The sequence below is a fragment of the Chrysochloris asiatica genome, unplaced genomic scaffold (genome assembly GCF_000296735.1).
Source record: "Chrysochloris asiatica unplaced genomic scaffold, ChrAsi1.0 scaffold00147, whole genome shotgun sequence".
NCBI classification, from domain to species: domain Eukaryota; kingdom Metazoa; phylum Chordata; class Mammalia; order Afrosoricida; family Chrysochloridae; genus Chrysochloris; species Chrysochloris asiatica.
Window position 1 is genome coordinate 6446794 of NW_006408665.1, and position 19739 is coordinate 6466532.

Genomic DNA, 19739 nt, shown 5'->3' on the forward strand with positions numbered 1-19739 from the left:
TGGATATCAAAAATGGTTTCAGAGGAAGACAAAGATGTTTGATACTGTGAACAAGTGCAAACTGCTACAATTTGATGAACTAGACTTTTGCCTATGAATGCAAATGACTCAAAATTCCAACCAGAATGGAATGATTCTTCATATCAAAGAACAACCTTGTTTCCTTAGTGTACTGAGTTGATAAAATGAGAAATGTAGACATTGACTCTTAAAATGGGGGGCTATAAAGGCATGAAGTGGCTGGTTCACAAACTTTCATGAGTTTGCTTAGTTTCAGAATGAGGAGAGTAAGGCAGAATCCCCACGAAATAGTTTTCCTCTTTTCCAGATGACAGTGATAGGACTTTATGACTTAAATGTGAATAATAGTTAACAGGATTAGTTGTGATTGTCACAACTGCAATTGTGGAAGATATGTAACTAAAAGGGGAGAGTAGTTAATCTTTCATTTCTGGACAATCTAGAAGGAAGAGCATGAGTAGAGTGTGTGATCCTTACCTTGAAAAGCAGAGACAACAGAGGAAGTAGCATGGAGAGACAGTGTAGTTGAGAGCTGCAGGCCCGTGGACTGAGATGGACTCTGGGCCTGCGGGAAGGAAGGTAGCTGACAGAATATGCCATTTAAACATTAATTTTTGTTTTGTTTTATCAGTATACATTGAATATTTTTACTTTATTCATTTGTTAATTTTATTCATTTTTTTCCCCTTTGTTCCTTTGTTCATTTATAACATAAAATGTTACAGTGGAGAGGCACAGGGAGGAAGCAGGATAGCTATTGTTGCAGGGAAGGGATACTAATCATTGACATGCAATCAAATGTATAATTTGTTAACTGTAAAGCTGATATCTTGCCTGTAAACTTTCACCCAATTCACAATAAAAAGTAAGAAAAAAAGGTTTCAGCCATGAAGTGGAAAAAAATTAACCTTGGCTTTTGTAACATAAGCCGAGTGTTTTGCTTCAACAATCAGAATTGCTGAATTCTCATCATCTGCAAGAAAGACTTGCTTGTACATTGCTTTACTGTCACACAACTGAGACATTCCGCCACTCCAGGTGAAAACAATTTATACTATTTCTTCAACAGTTTCTTGTCTTACTATTGACAGTTTCCTTTGAACTCTTAAATTAGTGAAGTATTTTTAAGAATGAGGCTATAATTTACTTACCATAAGGTATCTAGGCTAGGTCTTTTCTGTAGGAGATTTATTCTATGTGGCTGTGCTTATCTTGAAAAGCTGCCAAGTTTGCTCTTATGTTCTCAGTAGGAATCAATTAGAGTACCTGCTGTTTTGAATAGCAGATAATAATGGAAGGTCAAATTTAGACCACCAACAGTGTTCAACAAGCATGTATAATCCTAAAATTGTGATAAAGAAGATTTGGTTTATAGTTCAAAATACATTGGTTAGTTAATGAACTTGACTAAAATAATGCTTATTGTAACACAAGTCAGCTTTATTCAGTGTAAGTAAAGAAAATTTCTTCTCTGGCAGAAATTTCAATATTTTGACCCAGTAATAAAATATACTTGATAGTAGGGTTTAGAGCAGGGAGATAAACAACCATAAAAGTAAACCAAGAAAACAAAACAAAACAAAATTGAAATAAATAAATACTGAAGTTAACACCTAGAAAAACAAAACTCATGCTTTTTTAAAAATTGAAATTGTATATGTAAATAAAAACACATAAATTGATTTAAACCACATCCTAATTATGACAGGAGCCCTGGTGGTGCTGTGGAATAAAGCACTGGAACACAAGATCGGTTTGAACCGCAGTGTCGGCAGTTCAAATTCACCAGCCATTCCTTGGAAACCCTATACAGGGTTGTTATGAGTCAGAACTAAGTTAACAGCATTTAACAACAAATTATGATAAAACATATTACCTTGAAATGCTTAAAGCAGAAATAAATGTCAATGACACCAGATAAAATATGTTTAATTAAATTTATTACACTCTATTGACCATTAAATCTGAATAGCTTATAAACAGTTCAAAATTCAAAATTTAAAGATATATTTAAAGTAGGGTAAAATATTTTAGGAATTGTGATAAATTCTATTTTAGAGAAAACAGATAAGCTAAAATGTATTCTTTCCAAGCTACTTAATAAATTTGGGATGTAATTTAAGTTTAATGTTCCTGTCTTTCATAATGTATTTTGAACACACTACCAGAGTGAGTAAGCTTTCTAAAATACCTTTTTGTCTTATTAGTCTCCTATTGAACTACTTCCTTTTCTCTGAAAATAGAAGTCCCTAGTACTACTTTTCAGAACACTTAATTGTGCTTGTGAAAAACCAGTACATAGACCAAAAGACAGTTGTTTGAATAGAATAAGGGCATAATTAATGGTTTTATCCTTTCACGATACTTAGCCAATCAGTATACTGAGCAAATAATCTAAGAAGCTGAATTATATGAAGAAGAACATGGTATTAGGATTAGAGGAAAACTCATTAATAACCTGCAATATGCAGATGACACAACCTTGCTTACTGGAAGCCAAGAGGACTTGAAAGACTTACTAGTAAAGATCAAAGACTGTTGTCTTCAGTATGGATTGCACTTCAATGTAAAGAAACTGAAAATCTTCAGAACTAGATCAATAAACATTCAAGCTGCCAAAGACATCATTTTGTTTGGATCCACAATCAATGCTCATGGAAACAACAGTCAGGAAATCAAACAATGTATTACATTGGGCAAATTGGCTGCAAAAGATCTCTTTAAAGTGTTCAAGAGCAAATATATATAAGTTTGAGAAATAATTTGCACCTGATCCAATCCATGATATTTTCATTCACCTCATCTGCATATGAAAGTTGGACAATAAATAAGGAAGTGCATACATGAATCAATGCACTTGAATTATGGTGTTAGTGAAGAATATGGAAAGTACTGTGTACTTCCAGAAGAACACATAAATCTATCTTGGAAGAAGTAAGCCAGAGTACTCCTTAGAAACATAGATGTGAGATTTCATTACTCATACATTGGACATGTTGTCAGGAGGAACCAATCCCTGGAGAAGAACATCATTCTTGGTAAAGTGGAGGATCAGAGTAAAAGTGGAAGACCTCAATGATATGCACTGACACAGTGACAACATATTGGTGTCAAACATGGAAAGTATTGTGAGTGTGGCATAGTACTGGATAGTGTTTCATTCTGTTGTGCACAGTGTCCCTATGAGTCAGAACCCACTTGTCAGCATCTAACATCAACAACAATGAATAAGGAAGACCATACATGAACAATAGTTCACTCTGTCATTCAAGATTGTGTTCTTCTATCTGTTCAAGCTCTGGTAGCGTAGTGGTTACGAATCGGGCTGCGAACCTTAAGGTCAGCGGTTCGAAACTACCAGCCGCTCCGCGGGAGAAAGATGAGGCTTTCTACTCCCGTAAAGATTTACACCCTCGGAAACCCTGTACAGGGTCGCTATGGGTCGGACCCGACTCGATGGCACTTAACAACAACAACAACATCTGTTCAAGCTAATTGCTTACTATTCTCTTCCATTATGTGCCTCCTTCCCTTATACTGGACTTATCACTTCTCACCCTTTCATGATTATCTTTCACATTGCCACTATACTGACATATAGGTATCTTCCACTTTTCCCTCTTAATATCTGTATATTAGGAGAAGATGATTAAGATACAATCATCTTCACTATAGATTAAATATCCTAATTACCTTTAAATTTCCCTCACATATTCTAGATTTCCACAGTTTTATTTGTTTTGTGCTTGTATCTATAAAACTCTTTGTCATAGAAATGGAAAGTCTTTAAGAATGTTTTATTGTGCCTCTTTCATGCTCTCTATATTTATGTGATTTGAGATGGCTACAAAGAAGCCTTAGTGATGCTGTAAGACACGCACTGGACAGCTAACCACAAGGTCAGTGGTTCAAACCACCAGTGGTTCTTCAAGAGCTTGTACTTCCATAAAGATTTATAGTCTCGGAAACCCCATATAAGGACCCTATGAGCTAGAGTTGATTCAATGACAGTGGATTTGGTTTTTTGTTTGAGTTATTACAAGTATCCCTGTGGTTTAGGTTTCTGACACTCTTCTGTTACAGTAGTTTTAGATTCGTGGTTGAAGAAACCGAGGCACTCAGAAAGGTGAAGCAGAGTTTCAGATTTTATTAAGCCAGCTGACTCGAGGAGCTAATTTCTCCAGATTCTGAGCCCTGAATGGAGGGCAACACGGGCCTAATGGGGTCAGAGTCCAGAGAGGGGCCAGGCTGCATACCTGTTTGAGGGCAGGGGGGAGTCCCGGGGATTGGTCGGTCCCATTTGGTAACCTGATTCGCATTTTAGCTTGCCTCCTGAGCAGGATAGGGCAGTGAATGATTTTTACCTTTTCCTGTTCATTCCCCCCTTTGATGCCCTTTGGAACATTTTTCCCAGGGGCATCATCTATGTAAGGAATGGTATTTTGGTATTGATTTGGATTGTTGGTACCCTTTTCATTTGATTATTGTTTTAATGGCAGTTCCTATGGCCCTGATTGCTAGTGGGAGTAGGCATGGACTGATTAAGTAAATTCCAAATAAAACAGGACTCCATGCACAAGAGTCTTGAACACTTTAAAGGTGAAGAATTACCCTCCCCATAGGCTTTGTGGGTTCCACCCATTCCAGTTTTCACAGGAACAACTTTTTGCATTTTTACAAGGTCTTCTAATACTTCTAATACCAGATTCTGGTCATCTACTTGTATGCAGCAGTTAGCAAAATTAACCTTCTCACATACCCCTCCTCCCTCCGCAGCCAATAAGTAGTTTAGGACTCATTTATTTTGATAGATGGCATTTCGTATCTGGGTCTGTTGGTGTGTCAGAGTGGTTAGGGCCACCCCAATTCCATTGGTTCAGTTACCTAGGAGGGTGCCATCACTTTTAGAAGAGTAGTATGGTTACTGTTTGGCCCACCTTGGTGGTGTGGGTGTATAGATTACACAGATTTCTCCCTTTCCCACACCCCAAAGTCTAATTAAAATGAATCCCATGGCAGATATCCTCATGCTTTGGCGGTGCGTAGATCAGCCAGCTCCTGGTTTGTGGCTGAAGCAGGACAGGTTGTACGTCTCAACGTTACCTTGTGAGGGTTGGTAGGGTCAGTTTCAGCTACTCATGGAGATGAGGCTTTCTTTAGTCTGCTGTGGGGACTCCTTCTACCTTGGCTGCTGCGCTTGGGATAATTTCTTGTTCTAGTCCTCAGTAATCTTTGCAGATGCTTCTGGATGCCTTCCAGAAAGGAAAAACAAATCAGATACCCATATTACACTCTGAGCTAAATAGGCCCAAATGTTTTTCATCCCATTAAAAGGAATAATGTCTTATGAGAGTCCCATTGAGTCAAAGTTGAGTCCACCTAACTTGACAGCTGACAGGGTGGCTAGAAGGACTTCCAAAGATCCAGTCCACTTTTTCTCTCTAACTGGTTTTCAGGTCTGTCTCTCCATGTTCTGAGCACAATATGATCTCCATGCTGGAAGGGATCAGGTTACCTGTAGGGAAGGGAGCAGACCTGGGAAGAACAATTTTACAAATAATAGAAAGTGTATGGTGGAGGTGTTGTGCATACCACCGCACCTTTAAGCCTTGGCTGAGGTCAGGTAGAGGGTTGAGGGAAGCTGCCTGGGAAGGTTTACTGTATACAACTCTATAAGGGCTCAATTTAAGCCCACTTCTGGGGGCTACCTGAACTCAAAACAAGGCTAAGGCAACACCTGGTCCCAATGTAGATTAATTTCCTGACAGTTTTGTCATTTGTTTCTCTTTAGAGTATGGTTCATTTTCTCGAGCCTCCACATTGAATTCAATCTCCATTTAATCTGTTTGCTGCTCTGTTGTCACTTTGGACACTCTGAAAGTCCAAACTTGGAGGTAATCTCCTTCAAAAGGATTTTCACTATTTCTGAAATTCTTAGTTCTGGTGGGGGCAAAATTTTACCCAACCAGAAAAGGTGTCTACAAAAACAAAACCAGCAAATATTTAATTCCCCAGCTTGGGGCATCTGCATGAAATCAACCTGCTATTTTCAGGGAGTTGTTTGCATTGGTATTGGTGCAGGACAACCTGTATTGGGATTATTCTTGAGGCAGGTAACAGTCAGAGCTCACCTCCTGAATGATTTTGTTGTTGTTATTCTAGTGCCAGGACCTAATGAGACAAATCAGGGCCTCTTTCCTGTAGTGGATAATTTCATGGACTCATTTATGAAGAGCAGGTGCTAGATCACAGGATCAGAACCATTCTATTAAAAAAAAAACTTACTTTTTACCTTTTAACTTCTCAGAACTAGAACAATTCCATTGTCATCTACTTTTCATTCTTTAACCCCTCTCTCCAACCCTTCTGCCTCAGTTCCACTAAAATCCTCTGGGTACACATTCAGTATTTCTTGCCAACATTTCTAATACCCTCGTCAGTGAAATCAGTTCAGCCTCCTTTTTTTTTCTTTGAGGTGGGATCCCCGGCGGGAGTATCCCATTCCAAAGAGAGGCGACCTAACAGAATGAGGAAATCATCAGACAATCTCTTTGATATCCCATGCGAGTAAAGATTTGCTAAAGGTAAACGAGAAATGGCTGCAATCATACATTGACAGAGAACTTTCAGTGGTTCAAGCTGGATTCAGAAGAGGATGTGGAATGAGGGCATCATTGCTGATGTCCGATGGATCTTGACTGAAAGCAGAGAATATCAGAAAGATGTTTACCTGTGCTTTATTGACTATGCAAAGGCTTTTGACTGTGTGGATCATGACAAGCTATGGACACCATTGCAAAGTATGAGTATTCTGGAACACTTAATTGTGTTCATGAGGAATCTGTACCTGGACCGAGAGGCAGTTTTTGAAACAGAACATGGGAACACTGAATGCTTTAAAATTAAGAAAGGTGTGCGACAGAGTTGTATTCTTTCACCATACTTATTCAACCTGTATGCTGAGCAAATAATCCTAGAAGCTGGGTTCTGTGAAGAAAAACGTGGCATCAGGATTAGAGGAAGACTCACTCATTAACAACCTTCAATATGCAGATGATACAATCTTGCTTGCTAAAAGTGAAGAGGACTTAAAACATTTGCTGATGAAGATCAAAGAACACAGCCTTCAGTATGGATTACATCTCAATGTCAAGAAAATAAAAATCCTCACTACTGGACCAATAAACAACATTCTTATCAATGGAGAAAAGATTGAAGTTGTCAAGGACTTCATTCTTCTTGGATCAACTATCGACACTCATGGAAGCAGCAGTCAAGAAATCAAACAGCATACTGCATTAACCAAATGTGCTGCACAAGACCTTTTGAAAGTGTTGAAGAGCAAAGATGTCAGCTTGAAGACTAAGGTGTGCCTGTCCCAAGCCATGGTGTTTTCAATAACCTCATATGCATGTGAAAGCTAGACAGTGAATAAGAAAGACCGCAGAAGAATTGATGCTTTTGAGTTATGGTGTTGGAGGAGAATACTGAAAGTGCCATGGGCTGCCAAAAGAACCAATTTATATGTTTTAGAAGAAGTGCAGCCGGAGTGCTCCTTAGAGTCCAAGATGACCAAACTTCATCTCTCATACTTTAGACATATTGTCAGGAGGGACAAGTCACTGGAGAAGGATATCATGTTTGGTAAGGTAGAGCGTCAGAAGAAAAGAGCAATACCCCCAATGAGATGGATTGGCCAAGTGGCAGCATCGATGGACTCAAGTGTGGCAACAACAGTGAGGTTTGCCCAGCATCAGGCAGTGTTTTGTTCTGCTGTGCATAAGGTCGCTATGGGTCGGTATCAACTCGATGGTACCAAAAACAAGAAAAGATGGCACCTAACAGCAACAACAATCTTTCTATTACCATGTTTCAAAGAAAAGTTTTGTATTAAAAATACCTGAAGTATATATTTTTCACACATCATAATCTTGTATTCCTCCAAAGAGCATTGTCAAAATTACTGACTTAGCCTAAAAAATGTGATGCCCTCCCTTATTAGTGATTGTGCTCTTGTTTCAGCATGTTATTTGCACAGGGTTGTGGTGTAAGGTAGAAGGTGAGAAGGAATGCAGAACCAAACTAGATCCACCAATGGATGGAACTGATTGTGATCCTGGTAAGGTAAGTCCTTGGGCTTTACTGAAGTGAATAAGAATATTAAATGAAATAAGAAACTTCCATTTATTTTGGGAATTTTCTCTTGCTAATTACATTTTAAAATTTTCAACACTGATGAAATATTTTGAATATGAAACAATTTTAAATTCCAGTATTCCATCTATTTTTAATTTGATCTTTTTTGTGTATTTTTCAAATTCATGGTTGTTCTGTTAATACAAATGTGGTTGTTTCTATTGTTGTTAATGATCATAATGTTGAAAGTCCAATATCTGTATGAATTTAACAACAAAGTTAATTCTTATAAGCTTTATTGTTTATATTAAATATAAATTAAAAAGCACCAAAAATTGTTATTGTTGTTAAAGCCATCAAGTCCGATCTGACTCGAAATGATCCTGTAAGGGTTTCCAAGGAGCAGCTGATGAGTTTGAACCACCAACCTTTAGGTAGCAGTCCAGCGATTATCCTATAGAACACCTAGTAAAACTACTCTAAGATGATGAATTCTTCTGTGTATAAAATGTTGTCTCAGGAAAGCCACTGAGTATCAGTAATTTATCCTTATCAACTTAAGCACTAATAAAATATTTCAATTGATATTTTTAAGATTAGTAAGTATTTGGTTTTCTAAGTTTAATGTGTTTTTACAAGACTACTGGAATGTATTCCTGTACATTTTCTAGGATAAAGATAACTCCTTTTGAAAAATGAAACTATTGTCAAAGAATATGAAATCAAGTAGATTTCATATGTACTTATAATTAGGGTTAAAGTAATCATGAGACAACTTTGCTTGCTGAAAGTTTAATTATGATTTTCTATTTTTTATCTATGTAATGGTCATCATTTCATTCAATGTAAGACTAGAAACGTTGCCTGTAAAGTACATGAATTTGTATTAGATTTGAAAAGAAACAGCAACAAAATATCTCCAGATTACTTGGTGTGAGTTATTTGGGGAAAAAAATATATGAAGTGCTCACAAATTCAGTAGCTACAACAACAAAACATCAATTTGAAAAAATAGACTGAAATCCAGCACCTCAAATTGTAGAAATTTGTCCTAATGAAATATGTTGTTGTTAAGCACCATTGAGTTGGTTCCGACTCATAGCAACCTTGTGTAGGGTTTCTGAGGAATGGCTGGTAAGGGTTTGAACTCCAAACCTTGTGGTTAGCAGTCTAGTGTTTATTTGTACATGCACCTTGCTTATGTAAAGATGTAATTTGCAATGTTAAAAAATTTAAAAACTAAACTATTTCTAAGTATAAGAATGGTTTCAGTGTAACATTTTGTTTTTAATGAGGTAGCTAGCTAGATACTACCATGGCATGACCTACACAAGACATTACTGTTAATACATAGGCATGCCAGAATAATTCATACTTTATGATGTCATTTGAAATTTAAGGGGAAAAAAAACAAAAACACTTGTGTACAGACATGTCTACCCAAACAGACAGACATACATTTCTAAACTCCTAGTCAATGGTTTTAGTAACATAAATTCTAAGCTGTTATTAGTTGTTATCTCTTAGAATGGAAGTGAAATTGATAGATTCAAATAAGACATAGTGAGGTGGGATGAATTAAATGTTTTACAATAAATATATGGATTGTTTGATGAATGTGGACATATAGTCACTTATTACATTTATAGTTTTTTATTTAATAAAAGTACACAATTTTGAAATCCCACCCATAACAATGTTTTAAATACTAGAAAAGTTTTGTTACTAAAGATTATCAACCAAATTTTTTTCTAGGAAAATAAAGGTCAGTATTTGGGAATCTTTTCTTTTCTAAAAATTATAAACAAACATATAACAAAGCGTGTATGCAGGGCAAGCCTCATGTATTCTGCTGAGTAACTTATTGCTTGAATCATAACTCTGTAACAGCAAAAATTTTTATCATCTCTCAAACGGTAATCAACAGCAAAAAACAAATACTCAGATATCACATAATCCATACAGTTTCCTTAGTTCTTCCTTAATAATATGAAATATCTTCATTTTTTATACTATGTCATGTTAAATATTTTCTGTTATTGTGTCTTCTTATTTATAAGAATGATTAGCAGACTTAAGGTCTTTAAAATAAATTTACTCTTTTAGCTATCGAAACTGCAATTACACAGCAAATATAAAATGTTTTCTCTCCCTATTATTATTTTAATGAAATGCTTTTAGTGTTTTCTTTTATACTTTGTATATTGAAATAACTAATGAACTTCTCAGTTCTTCAGGTCACGTGCGCTTCTTCAGACACCCATCTGTTCCAGCTGTTGTAGCAGCCATCACACAAAGGGCTCACCACACTGCTGTTGAGTCAGGCAGTGATAGCATACTTGAATACTTGCAACCTCTTCTAAACTCTGCTGTTTCATAGATTGCAAATTAGGAAACAAAGCTGGAGGTTTTATAGCTCACAACACTGTAGTGTTATTAATTTAGCTTTCTAAATCTACTTCATCTAGCTATATAAAATAGAATCTAAGGGATACTTACAGAAATGTATGATGCAAAATTATTTTGAAGTTAGTGATTTACATGCTATTTATAAACATCATTTACCAAATTAAAAGCAATCTATTTTCTTTCTTCCCCTTTCTCTTCTTGATACTATCCTGTAGATTTACATTTACAATTAATAGAGATTAAAGAGATGATAAATAGTAATAAAAATCAACAGTATTTCCTAGGAGTAGAAATGGGAGGGCAGTTAAATTATCTGTTCAGTAGAATTTTAGATTGTTTAGTCAAAGTCTACATGGTATATTGGTGATTTGTGTTCCTCAATAAAAATTATCATTATTATGCATTCTCCATTATTAAAAATAATAAAGATTCTAATATCATATCACAGTCCTGGTATGGCACTGTAGGATAAAGCACTAGACCACAGGGCCAATTTGAACCACAAGGTGGGCAGTTCCAACTCACCAGCCGCTCCTTGGAAACTCTATACAAGGTCACTATGAGGCAGAACTGATTTGACAGCACTTAACGGCAACATCATAATTATGCATATGTCCAGAGATTTTGCCTTCTTTCCTCCACTTTGCACTTCCAAAATCTGTGAACAAGGTTTGATTTGTGAATTATCAGACTCTTTTGGCAACTTCATGAATTTTTCAATTTTATATTTTCATGTCTACTTTCTAGAAATATTCATATGAAAATTTGGAAAAGAAAAAACATAGGAAATAATAGTCAATGTCATGGATTATTCCATAAATTATATATATATACATTTTCACATATCAGGCTGACTTAGTAGAAATGACACATTTTAAGTTTGTAAACAGTGCTCAATAATATAATTTCTGAGACTAAAAGTACAAATATTATATGACTCATGAAATGGTGCTAGAAAATTTCTGAACAGCATCCTTAGAATCTTTTTTATAGAGAAACTCCATAATATTTAATAATTATTTAAACAATTTTCCTCAATGATGAAACACATCTCCATTTAAAACACACAAAAACACATTCCTCATAATTTCACCCAAAGATCTGGTATGTGCTAGGTGATAAAGTTTATTTTGTGAGCTGTGGGATAATTCACTAGACCACAAGGTCAGTTTAAACCACAAGGTCCATAGTCCAAATTCACCAGCCACACCTTGGAAACCCTACACAGGGCCACTATGAGTTGGAACCGACTAGACAGCACTTAGCTACAGCAGACAATATAACATTCTATGTCCTCTTAACCAATAAGTAATTTTTTAAAGTTTTCCTTTGTTTATTTTTTCGCCTTTTCTCACTGTCAGCCTGTATCTTCATACAAAGCCCCAATCTCTTTAATGATTATTAACAATGGCATATTATAGACTCAGAGTTGTTAAGCTTTTTGTTTGTTCTTTATAACCCTAGACTTAAAACTTTTTGAATCTGAGATTGAATTAAAATTTGGGCAGTATTATAGGAATTCGGCAGGACCTTATTATTTTCTTGCATATCTAAGAGTTAACTGGACTCAAAACTAGGTAGTATGATCTAAATTCTCTTTTTTTAAAAAATATGTTGTTGTTAAATGCCATCAAGTCAGTTTGAACTCATAGAGACTCTGTATAGGGTTTCCAGGAAGTAGCTGATGGGTTTGAACCTCTGACTATGTGGTTAGCAACGCTTCGAAACATATGTGGAAAAGAACAATCCATTATCTTTTCTTTTATTTTATTTTCCATGAACATTTTGAAGCTTCTTCATACATTCTCACAATAAATTTTGAAGAAAGATCAATAGAAATCAGAAAAACAGGATTTTGATTAGATTATTTGTATCTTATTTATAACTTGAATATAATGATATATATCACCATATTTTGCATTATTATTTTACTTAAAAATCAAAAACAAGAACTGTCAAGTTGATTCCAAATCATAGTGACCCTACAGACACAGTATAACTGTCTCATAGGGTTTCCAAGGCTGTAAATCTTTACAGGAGCTGGCTGCCACACTTTCTCATATGGAATAGCTGTTTGAACCACCAAACTTTCTGCTTGTAAATGAGTGTTTCCACCACTGTGAAACATTCGCTAAATGCTTATTGTGTGCTGCACATTGTGCTTAGGGCTTCATTTAACTCTTATACTTAAGAAAGACTAGTAGGTAAATATGTTATCTTTCACATTTTGGAAATGGAAACGTTGAGAATTAGAGTTTCTGTTTAATTCTTCAAAATCCCTTATAAATCATGTTGTCACAAATGACAGAAAATAACCTTGCTGAACCTCCTCATTATACAATTAATAATCTTAATAAAGAGTCCTAGTGTGGTGCTATGGAATAATGCACTGGGTTTGAACTGCAAAGTTGAAGGTTCAAAATTACCAGCTGCTCCTTGGAAACCCTATACACGGTCGCTAAATCGGAATCAGCTTAATAGCATTTAACATCAACAACAATAATATGAATGGAGTCCTAGTATAGCTCTACAGGATAATGCAATGGGCCAAAAGGTCAGTTTTGAACCACAAGGTTGACTGTTCAAACTCACCAGCCGCTCCTCGGAAAACCTTATACAGGGTCGCTATGTATTGGAACCGACTTGATGGCACTTAACAACAACCATGTTAATGTTACTAATCTTCACTTATCATTTTCAACATTATTTTTTCAGTTAATTTTTTACCTTTGAGATGTTTGCTAGGACTATCATCTACCTGATTTTTCATGGGAAAAAAAAGGAGAAATTACAATAATTTGTCTACTTAAAGTCTTGGCATCTGTTTCTCAGTTGCTATAGAAATAATCTCTTTCACTGCCTTTATTTATAGTCAATGAAAAAAAAAAATAGAATGACCCTATTCCATTCTCTTCTTTCCTGGTTTTCTTTCTCAGTTATTAGATTCTAAATAAATGATAGAATAATTAGAATGAATAACATAATTTCAAAAAGTCTAATCACTCAAATCTTTCCAAGGAAGATGACTTTTTTTTTTTTTAAAGAGTACTTGGTATAATATTAATGTTTGAATTTTATCTGAACTCTTTTAGGAGAGAAAAAAAAATGTAAGGAAAAAAGCTAAAATTCAATCATACTTTTCAATAAATGTGTATTTACAAAGAAAGGAAATTTCCTGGATTACTGGCATTTCAGATCAAAATTGCTAAATTTGTCAAAATGTCTCCTTAAAACTAGAAGTACATTTATTTCTTATTCTTCCTTCTTCTCTGCATGGTATTCTATGCTTTTGTGTTTATTCCTTTCATATTGTTATCTGTTTTTTAGAATATGTTGGGTTTTCTTTTCTGTTTCTCCAACCCAAATTCCTTCCCCATTACCTTCACCCTATATCAGTCAACAGTACTGAAGTATCAGATACCCATGCTCCGCTTTCATGACAAGGCTGTATGCCTTGACATGAGAATTGTGAGAACTGGACCATTATATTATGATGATTATATAAAAAAGTTAGTGTCAACTTATTTTTGTGTTTTTTTTAATTCCACATATTTTGGGCTCTAGTAGACTTGACTTAATTACATTTCCAGTGACTATATAGGCCAGTGAATGATTTTCAGTTGTGCCCTGAATTGTTCACCTAAGACATAACTTTTGGAATAGTGGTGTAAGGCTGGAGAATGTACAAGCAGGACCTCAGCACCTGGACATCTGGCTGGAGAGTGGAGCATGTGGAACCCCTGTAGCCGAACCTGCAGTTCTGGGATCAGCAGCCGCGAGCGCAAATGCCCTGGGTAAAAGCCAAGTTCATGGTTTGGGGATGACACTTTTTGAATCTTAAAATGCAAAGATGTTACTTATAAACCTGTTGGATAGCCAAAGAAACCCCTCATATCCTAATTCATTTGGGAAAGCAGAAAAATCCGTCAAGTTATTTACTTTATAGTTGTATAAAAACGTCATACTAAAAGGAAAATAAAGACCAACACTTCTAAGAAAACAGAATTAAAAGCCAGGTGAACATTTAATGAAACTGTGGTAAGAGCAGGGAGATGATGGGATTTCGGGAAGAGTAGAATGAGAATGAGAACACTGTTAATAGAGTATAAAAGCTAAGAACAATGGAAAACAAAAACAAAATAAGCACATGTACACTCAGGAACATCTTATATAAGACCAACTTACTCAACATCTGCATTCCTAGAATGATCGGTGAGAAAGTCGTTTCCAATTGTGTTCCTTTGTGTAGAGGATGGTGACAAAGTAACTTCATAAGGAATTTAGAGCCTACAAGTGATATGAAAACATTACATCTCTTTAATAATTCTAAGCACCAAACTTTTTAGAAATTGCAGGCTTTCTATTTGCGCCCAGTCTCTCAGTAGCATATGCAAGAGAAGTTGCCTTTTAGTTCTCAGGTGTTTTGGAAAGTAAGTTGATCAAAGAGATTGAAGGGAGGGAAAATATATATGTTGTTGTTAAGTGCCTTGAAGTTGGCTCCTACTCATAGTGACCCTGTATAGGGTTCCCAAGGAGCGGCTGATGAGCTTGAACTGCCGAGCTTGTGGTTCAAACTGACCTTGCAGTCCAGCGCATTAACCCACAGCGCCACACCAGGACTCTTTACTACTAATTATTTAGTAAATTCATATTTTCCAAAGTAGATTTAATATAAAGGATTGTATGTTATTAATATAATAGTTTTAAGTTTTTTGAATGGATAGTTAACATAAAAAAGCAAAGATAAAATTGATTATTTGTGCTATTTTTTCTAGGCTAGGTGAAGCAAGGGATTGTAATGGTCCCAGAAAACAATACAGAATATGTGAGAATCCACCTTGTCCTGCAGGTTTGCCTGGATTCAGAGACTGGCAATGTCAGGCCTTTAGTGTTAGACCTGCGTACTCAAAGCCTGTGCTTCAGTGGCAAGCTGTCATAGATGAAGGTATGACCAACCAAATCACCACTGTCTTACTTAAGTAAGCTTCTCATTTTTCAAGGTGTTTTCTAATATTAGTAAATGTCATTTTACTGATTATATTCTAGATATTTTAGCACTTTGTTGTTTCTTTTATTGACGACACCCATAAAGAATGACAAAAATTACGTTTAAAAATTATAATGAGATATTGGTACACAACAATTGTTGTTGCTGTTAAGTGCTGTTGAGTTGGTTCTGACTCAAAGTGACCCTATATAGGGTTTCCGAGGAGCAGCTGGTGGGTTTGAACCACCAACCTTATGACTAGCCGTCCAGTGCTTATCATACAGCACCACATCAAGAGTCCTATACATCTATTACAACAGCTAAAATTAACAAAAAACATAGAGACATTACCAAATACTGGCAAGAATGAGAAAAATCTATATCTCTTATATTTTCCTGGTGGGACTGTAAAATGGTAGAGCCACTTAGAAAAATTGTTTGGCAGTTTCTTGGGAAACTAAAGATATACTTGCCATGATGTTGCTGTTGTTAAGTGACTGAGTCAGTTCTGACTTACAATGATCCTGGATAGTGCTTCTGAGAAACAGCTCATGAGTTTTAAATGCCAACTGTGAAGTTAGCAATCCAATGTATATCCTACAATGCCACACGACAAAGGATGAAAAAATTGCATTTCTCCTAGAGAAATGAAAATTTACATCCCCAGAAATACTAGCACATGAATGTCCATAGCACTTTTTATTTCAATTGCCCAACCTGGAAATAACCAAAAGATCTTTCATTGGTCAAGCAAACTGGTAGTACAGTCAAATCACAGAGTAATTACAAGTAAAAACTATTAATTCATGCAACAGCTTGATGGATCTTAGATAACTCCCAGCTTCCTCTTTACTTTCTCTCTCACATCTACCATCTGCTTCTCTTACTTGCTCTCTCACAGAGAATGCATCAGGATGAACCTCCTTGGTCAAGCCAAGACAGAATCCTTCTTGCTCAGTCTCCACTCACATCTACTTAGTCAATGATTTCTATTTTCCCAAACTTTTCTTTCTCTATTACCAGCATAGTTGCTTATGCCTTCATCATCTATAGCCTCAATTCCTAACCAACTTCCCTCATGGTCTCTCTGAATGAAGTATCACCATCCTCTAGTCTCTACTTTTAATCTTAGCCAGGTTGGACTTTTTAAACTCCAGATCTGTTAGTCATTGCCCTAAGTAATAACCTATGAGCTCCACTGACCTCAACACCAATCTCAAACTTTACTACCTGGTTTACAATGCCATTCTGTGGCCTAACTGTAGCTTCTTATGCTTTATCTTTATCCATTCCCTATGAGGTCTCTAGTATAGCTATCTAAATTCTATTCTGCCTTTCATAGATTTCATGGTCTTATACTTCTAGACCCATAAAGGTTGGTTTCTTGGCAGAATATAATTTCCTTCTAAATCTTTGATCCCTCTCTCATTTATTTAACTTGAAAACTTCTACTCAGGTTTTGAACTCAATTTATATCAATTTCATTAGAAAACCAAATCACTCAATTTTTCAAATGGCCTATATGTTCCTTCCAACTACCTCCATCTAAATATCCTATGATAGCATATTTAAACATATTTCTATTCCACCTAATGTCTGTGCCAATACTGTTGCATATATTAAGCATATATTAATTATTAAACATGCAATGAATATGATAAGGAGCTCTGGTAGCATGGTGGTTACGAATTGGGCTGCTAATCTCACCGTGAGCGGTTCGAAACTACCAGCTGCTCTGTGGGAGAAAGATGAGGCTTTCTGCTCCCATAAAGATTTACAGCCTCGGAAACCCTGTGCAGGGTCGCTATGAGTCAGAACCGACTCCACGGCACATAACAATAACAATTAATATGATGTAACAACAAGAAATCACATCGTGAAGTCATTTTCTGATTATTTGAAAGTTAACCCTCTTTGTCTAACTAATTGTGAGATCTTGATAGTTTTGACCTCACTTGAAACCTGTCTTGTCATATGTGAAAAACAGACAGGAAACAGGTCCCTTAAGAATGTTGTTGCTGTTGTTAAATGCCATTGAGTCAGTTCTAATTCATAGCAACCCATACAAGTCTTCCAAGGAGCAGCTGGTGTTTGAACTGCTGACATTGCGTTTAGTAGCACAGTGCTTATCCTATAACACCACATGAGGACTCCCTAAAGATTAGGAAAGGAAAAAAAAATAGCGATTAAGAGGGCCGCTTAAAAATGTTAACGTCATTGGAAATCACAATTAAAGAAGTTCTAGTCTACCACTCATCTGTCAGTTTGTCATACTGTGGTGGCTTGTGAGTTGCTGTGATTCTGAAAGCTATGCTACTGGTATTTTAAATACCAGCGGGGTCACACACAGTAGACAGGTTTTAGATGAGCTTCTAAATGAAGAAAGATTAGGAAGGAGAGACAAACTACTTCCAAATATTTAGTCATTGAAAATCTTATGAATAGCAGAGAAACTCTGTCAGATATAGTGCTGGAAAATGAGCCCCTCAGTATGAAAGGCACTCAAAATGTGTCTGGGGCAGAGCTGCTTCCTCAAAGAAGAGTTTCCATGATGATGCGAATGTTGTAAAGCCCTTTGGAGTAAAGACCTCAGGACCTTCATTTGCTGTTGAGGCACAACTCAAAATGAAGAGAATCAGCTGTAAACATCCATTAACAATCGGAACATGGAATGTACAAAGTATGAATTTAGGAAAATTGGAAATTGTCAAAAATGAAATGGAATGCAAAAACATCAATATCCTAAGCATTAGTGAGCTGAAATTGACTGGTATTGGCCATTTTGAATAAAAAAATCACATGGATTACTAGGCCAAGAATGAGAAGTTGAAGAGAAATGGCATCAAATTCATCTCAAAAAGAACATATCAAGGTCTATTATGAGGTATAACAAACACTGTCTGTGATAGGATAATATCCGTGTGCCTACCGGGAGGCCCAGTTAATGCCACTATTATTCAAATTTACGCACCAACCACTAAAGCCAGTGAGGATGAAACAGAAGAATTCTACCAACTTTTTCAATCTAAAACTGATCAAAAAAGCAAAGATACATTGATAACTATTGGGGATTGGTGTACAAAGAATGGAAACAAAGAGGAAGGATCAGTAGTTGGAAAATATGGCCTTGGTGATAGAAATTATGCTGGAGATCACATGATAGAATTCTGAAAACCAATGATTTGTTCATTTCAAATACCTTTTTAAAACAGCATAAAAGAGGACTACACAAATGGACCTCACCAGATGGGATATACAGAAATCAAATTGACTACGTTTGTGGAAAAAGATGGTGAAAAAGCACCATATCATCAACAAAAACAAGACCAGGGGCAGACTGTGGAATAGACCATCAATTTCTCATATGCAAATTCAGACTGAAGAGGAAGAAAATGAAAACAAATCCACAAGAGCCAAAATATGATCCTGAATATATCCCACCTGAATTTAGAGATCATCTGAAGAACCGACTTGATACATTAAACACAAAGACAAAAGACCAGGAAAGCTGTGAGATGACATCAAGAATATCACACAGGAAGAAAGCAAAAAGTCATTAAGAACACAAGAAAGAAGGAAAAGTTCAAAATGGATGTCAGAAGAGACTCTGAAACTTGCTCTCCAACGTAGAGATGCTAAAGCAAATGAAGGAAATGAGGAGGTACAGAGCTGAACAGAAAATTTCAAAGGTCAATTTGAGAACACAAAGAAAGTCAAATATAATGAAATGTGTAAAGATCTGGCATTAGAAACCAAAAGGGAAGAAGGAACATGTTCAGCATTTCTCAAGCTGAGGGAACTGAAAAAAATATTCAAGCTTCGACTTTCATTATTGAAGGATTCAGTGGGCAAATGATTGAATGATGCAGAAAGCTTCAAAAGAAGATGGAAGGAATACACAGAGTCACTGTACCAAAAGGAAATGGTTTATGTTAAGCCTTTTAAGAGGTGTTGTTGTTGTTGTCAAGTGCCGTCGAGTCGATTCCAACCCATAGTAACCCTGTATAGGGTTTCCAAGGAGCAGCCAGTGAGCTTGAACCGCCGACCTTGTGATTCAAAGGGCTTTGCGGTCTGGTGCATTAACCCACAGCGCCACACCAGGATTCCTTTTAAGAGGTAGCATATAACAAAAAGCCAATGCTACTGAAGGAAGAAGTCCAAGGTGCATTGAAGGAATTGGCAAAGA

General features: G+C 36.1%; 1 protein-coding gene across 1 annotated transcript in view; it reads left to right on the plus strand.

Annotated features, from left to right (window-relative positions):
• ADAMTS19 (ADAM metallopeptidase with thrombospondin type 1 motif, 19) overlaps positions 1-19739 on the plus strand; it is a 394617-nt gene that overhangs the window by 241741 nt on the left and 133137 nt on the right. Inside the window, exons 11-13 of the mRNA XM_006870690.1 lie at positions 8044-8145; positions 14230-14360; positions 15342-15511. Of these exons, the coding sequence (XP_006870752.1) occupies positions 8044-8145; positions 14230-14360; positions 15342-15511 (403 nt within the window). The remainder of the gene's footprint in view (positions 1-8043; positions 8146-14229; positions 14361-15341; positions 15512-19739) is intronic.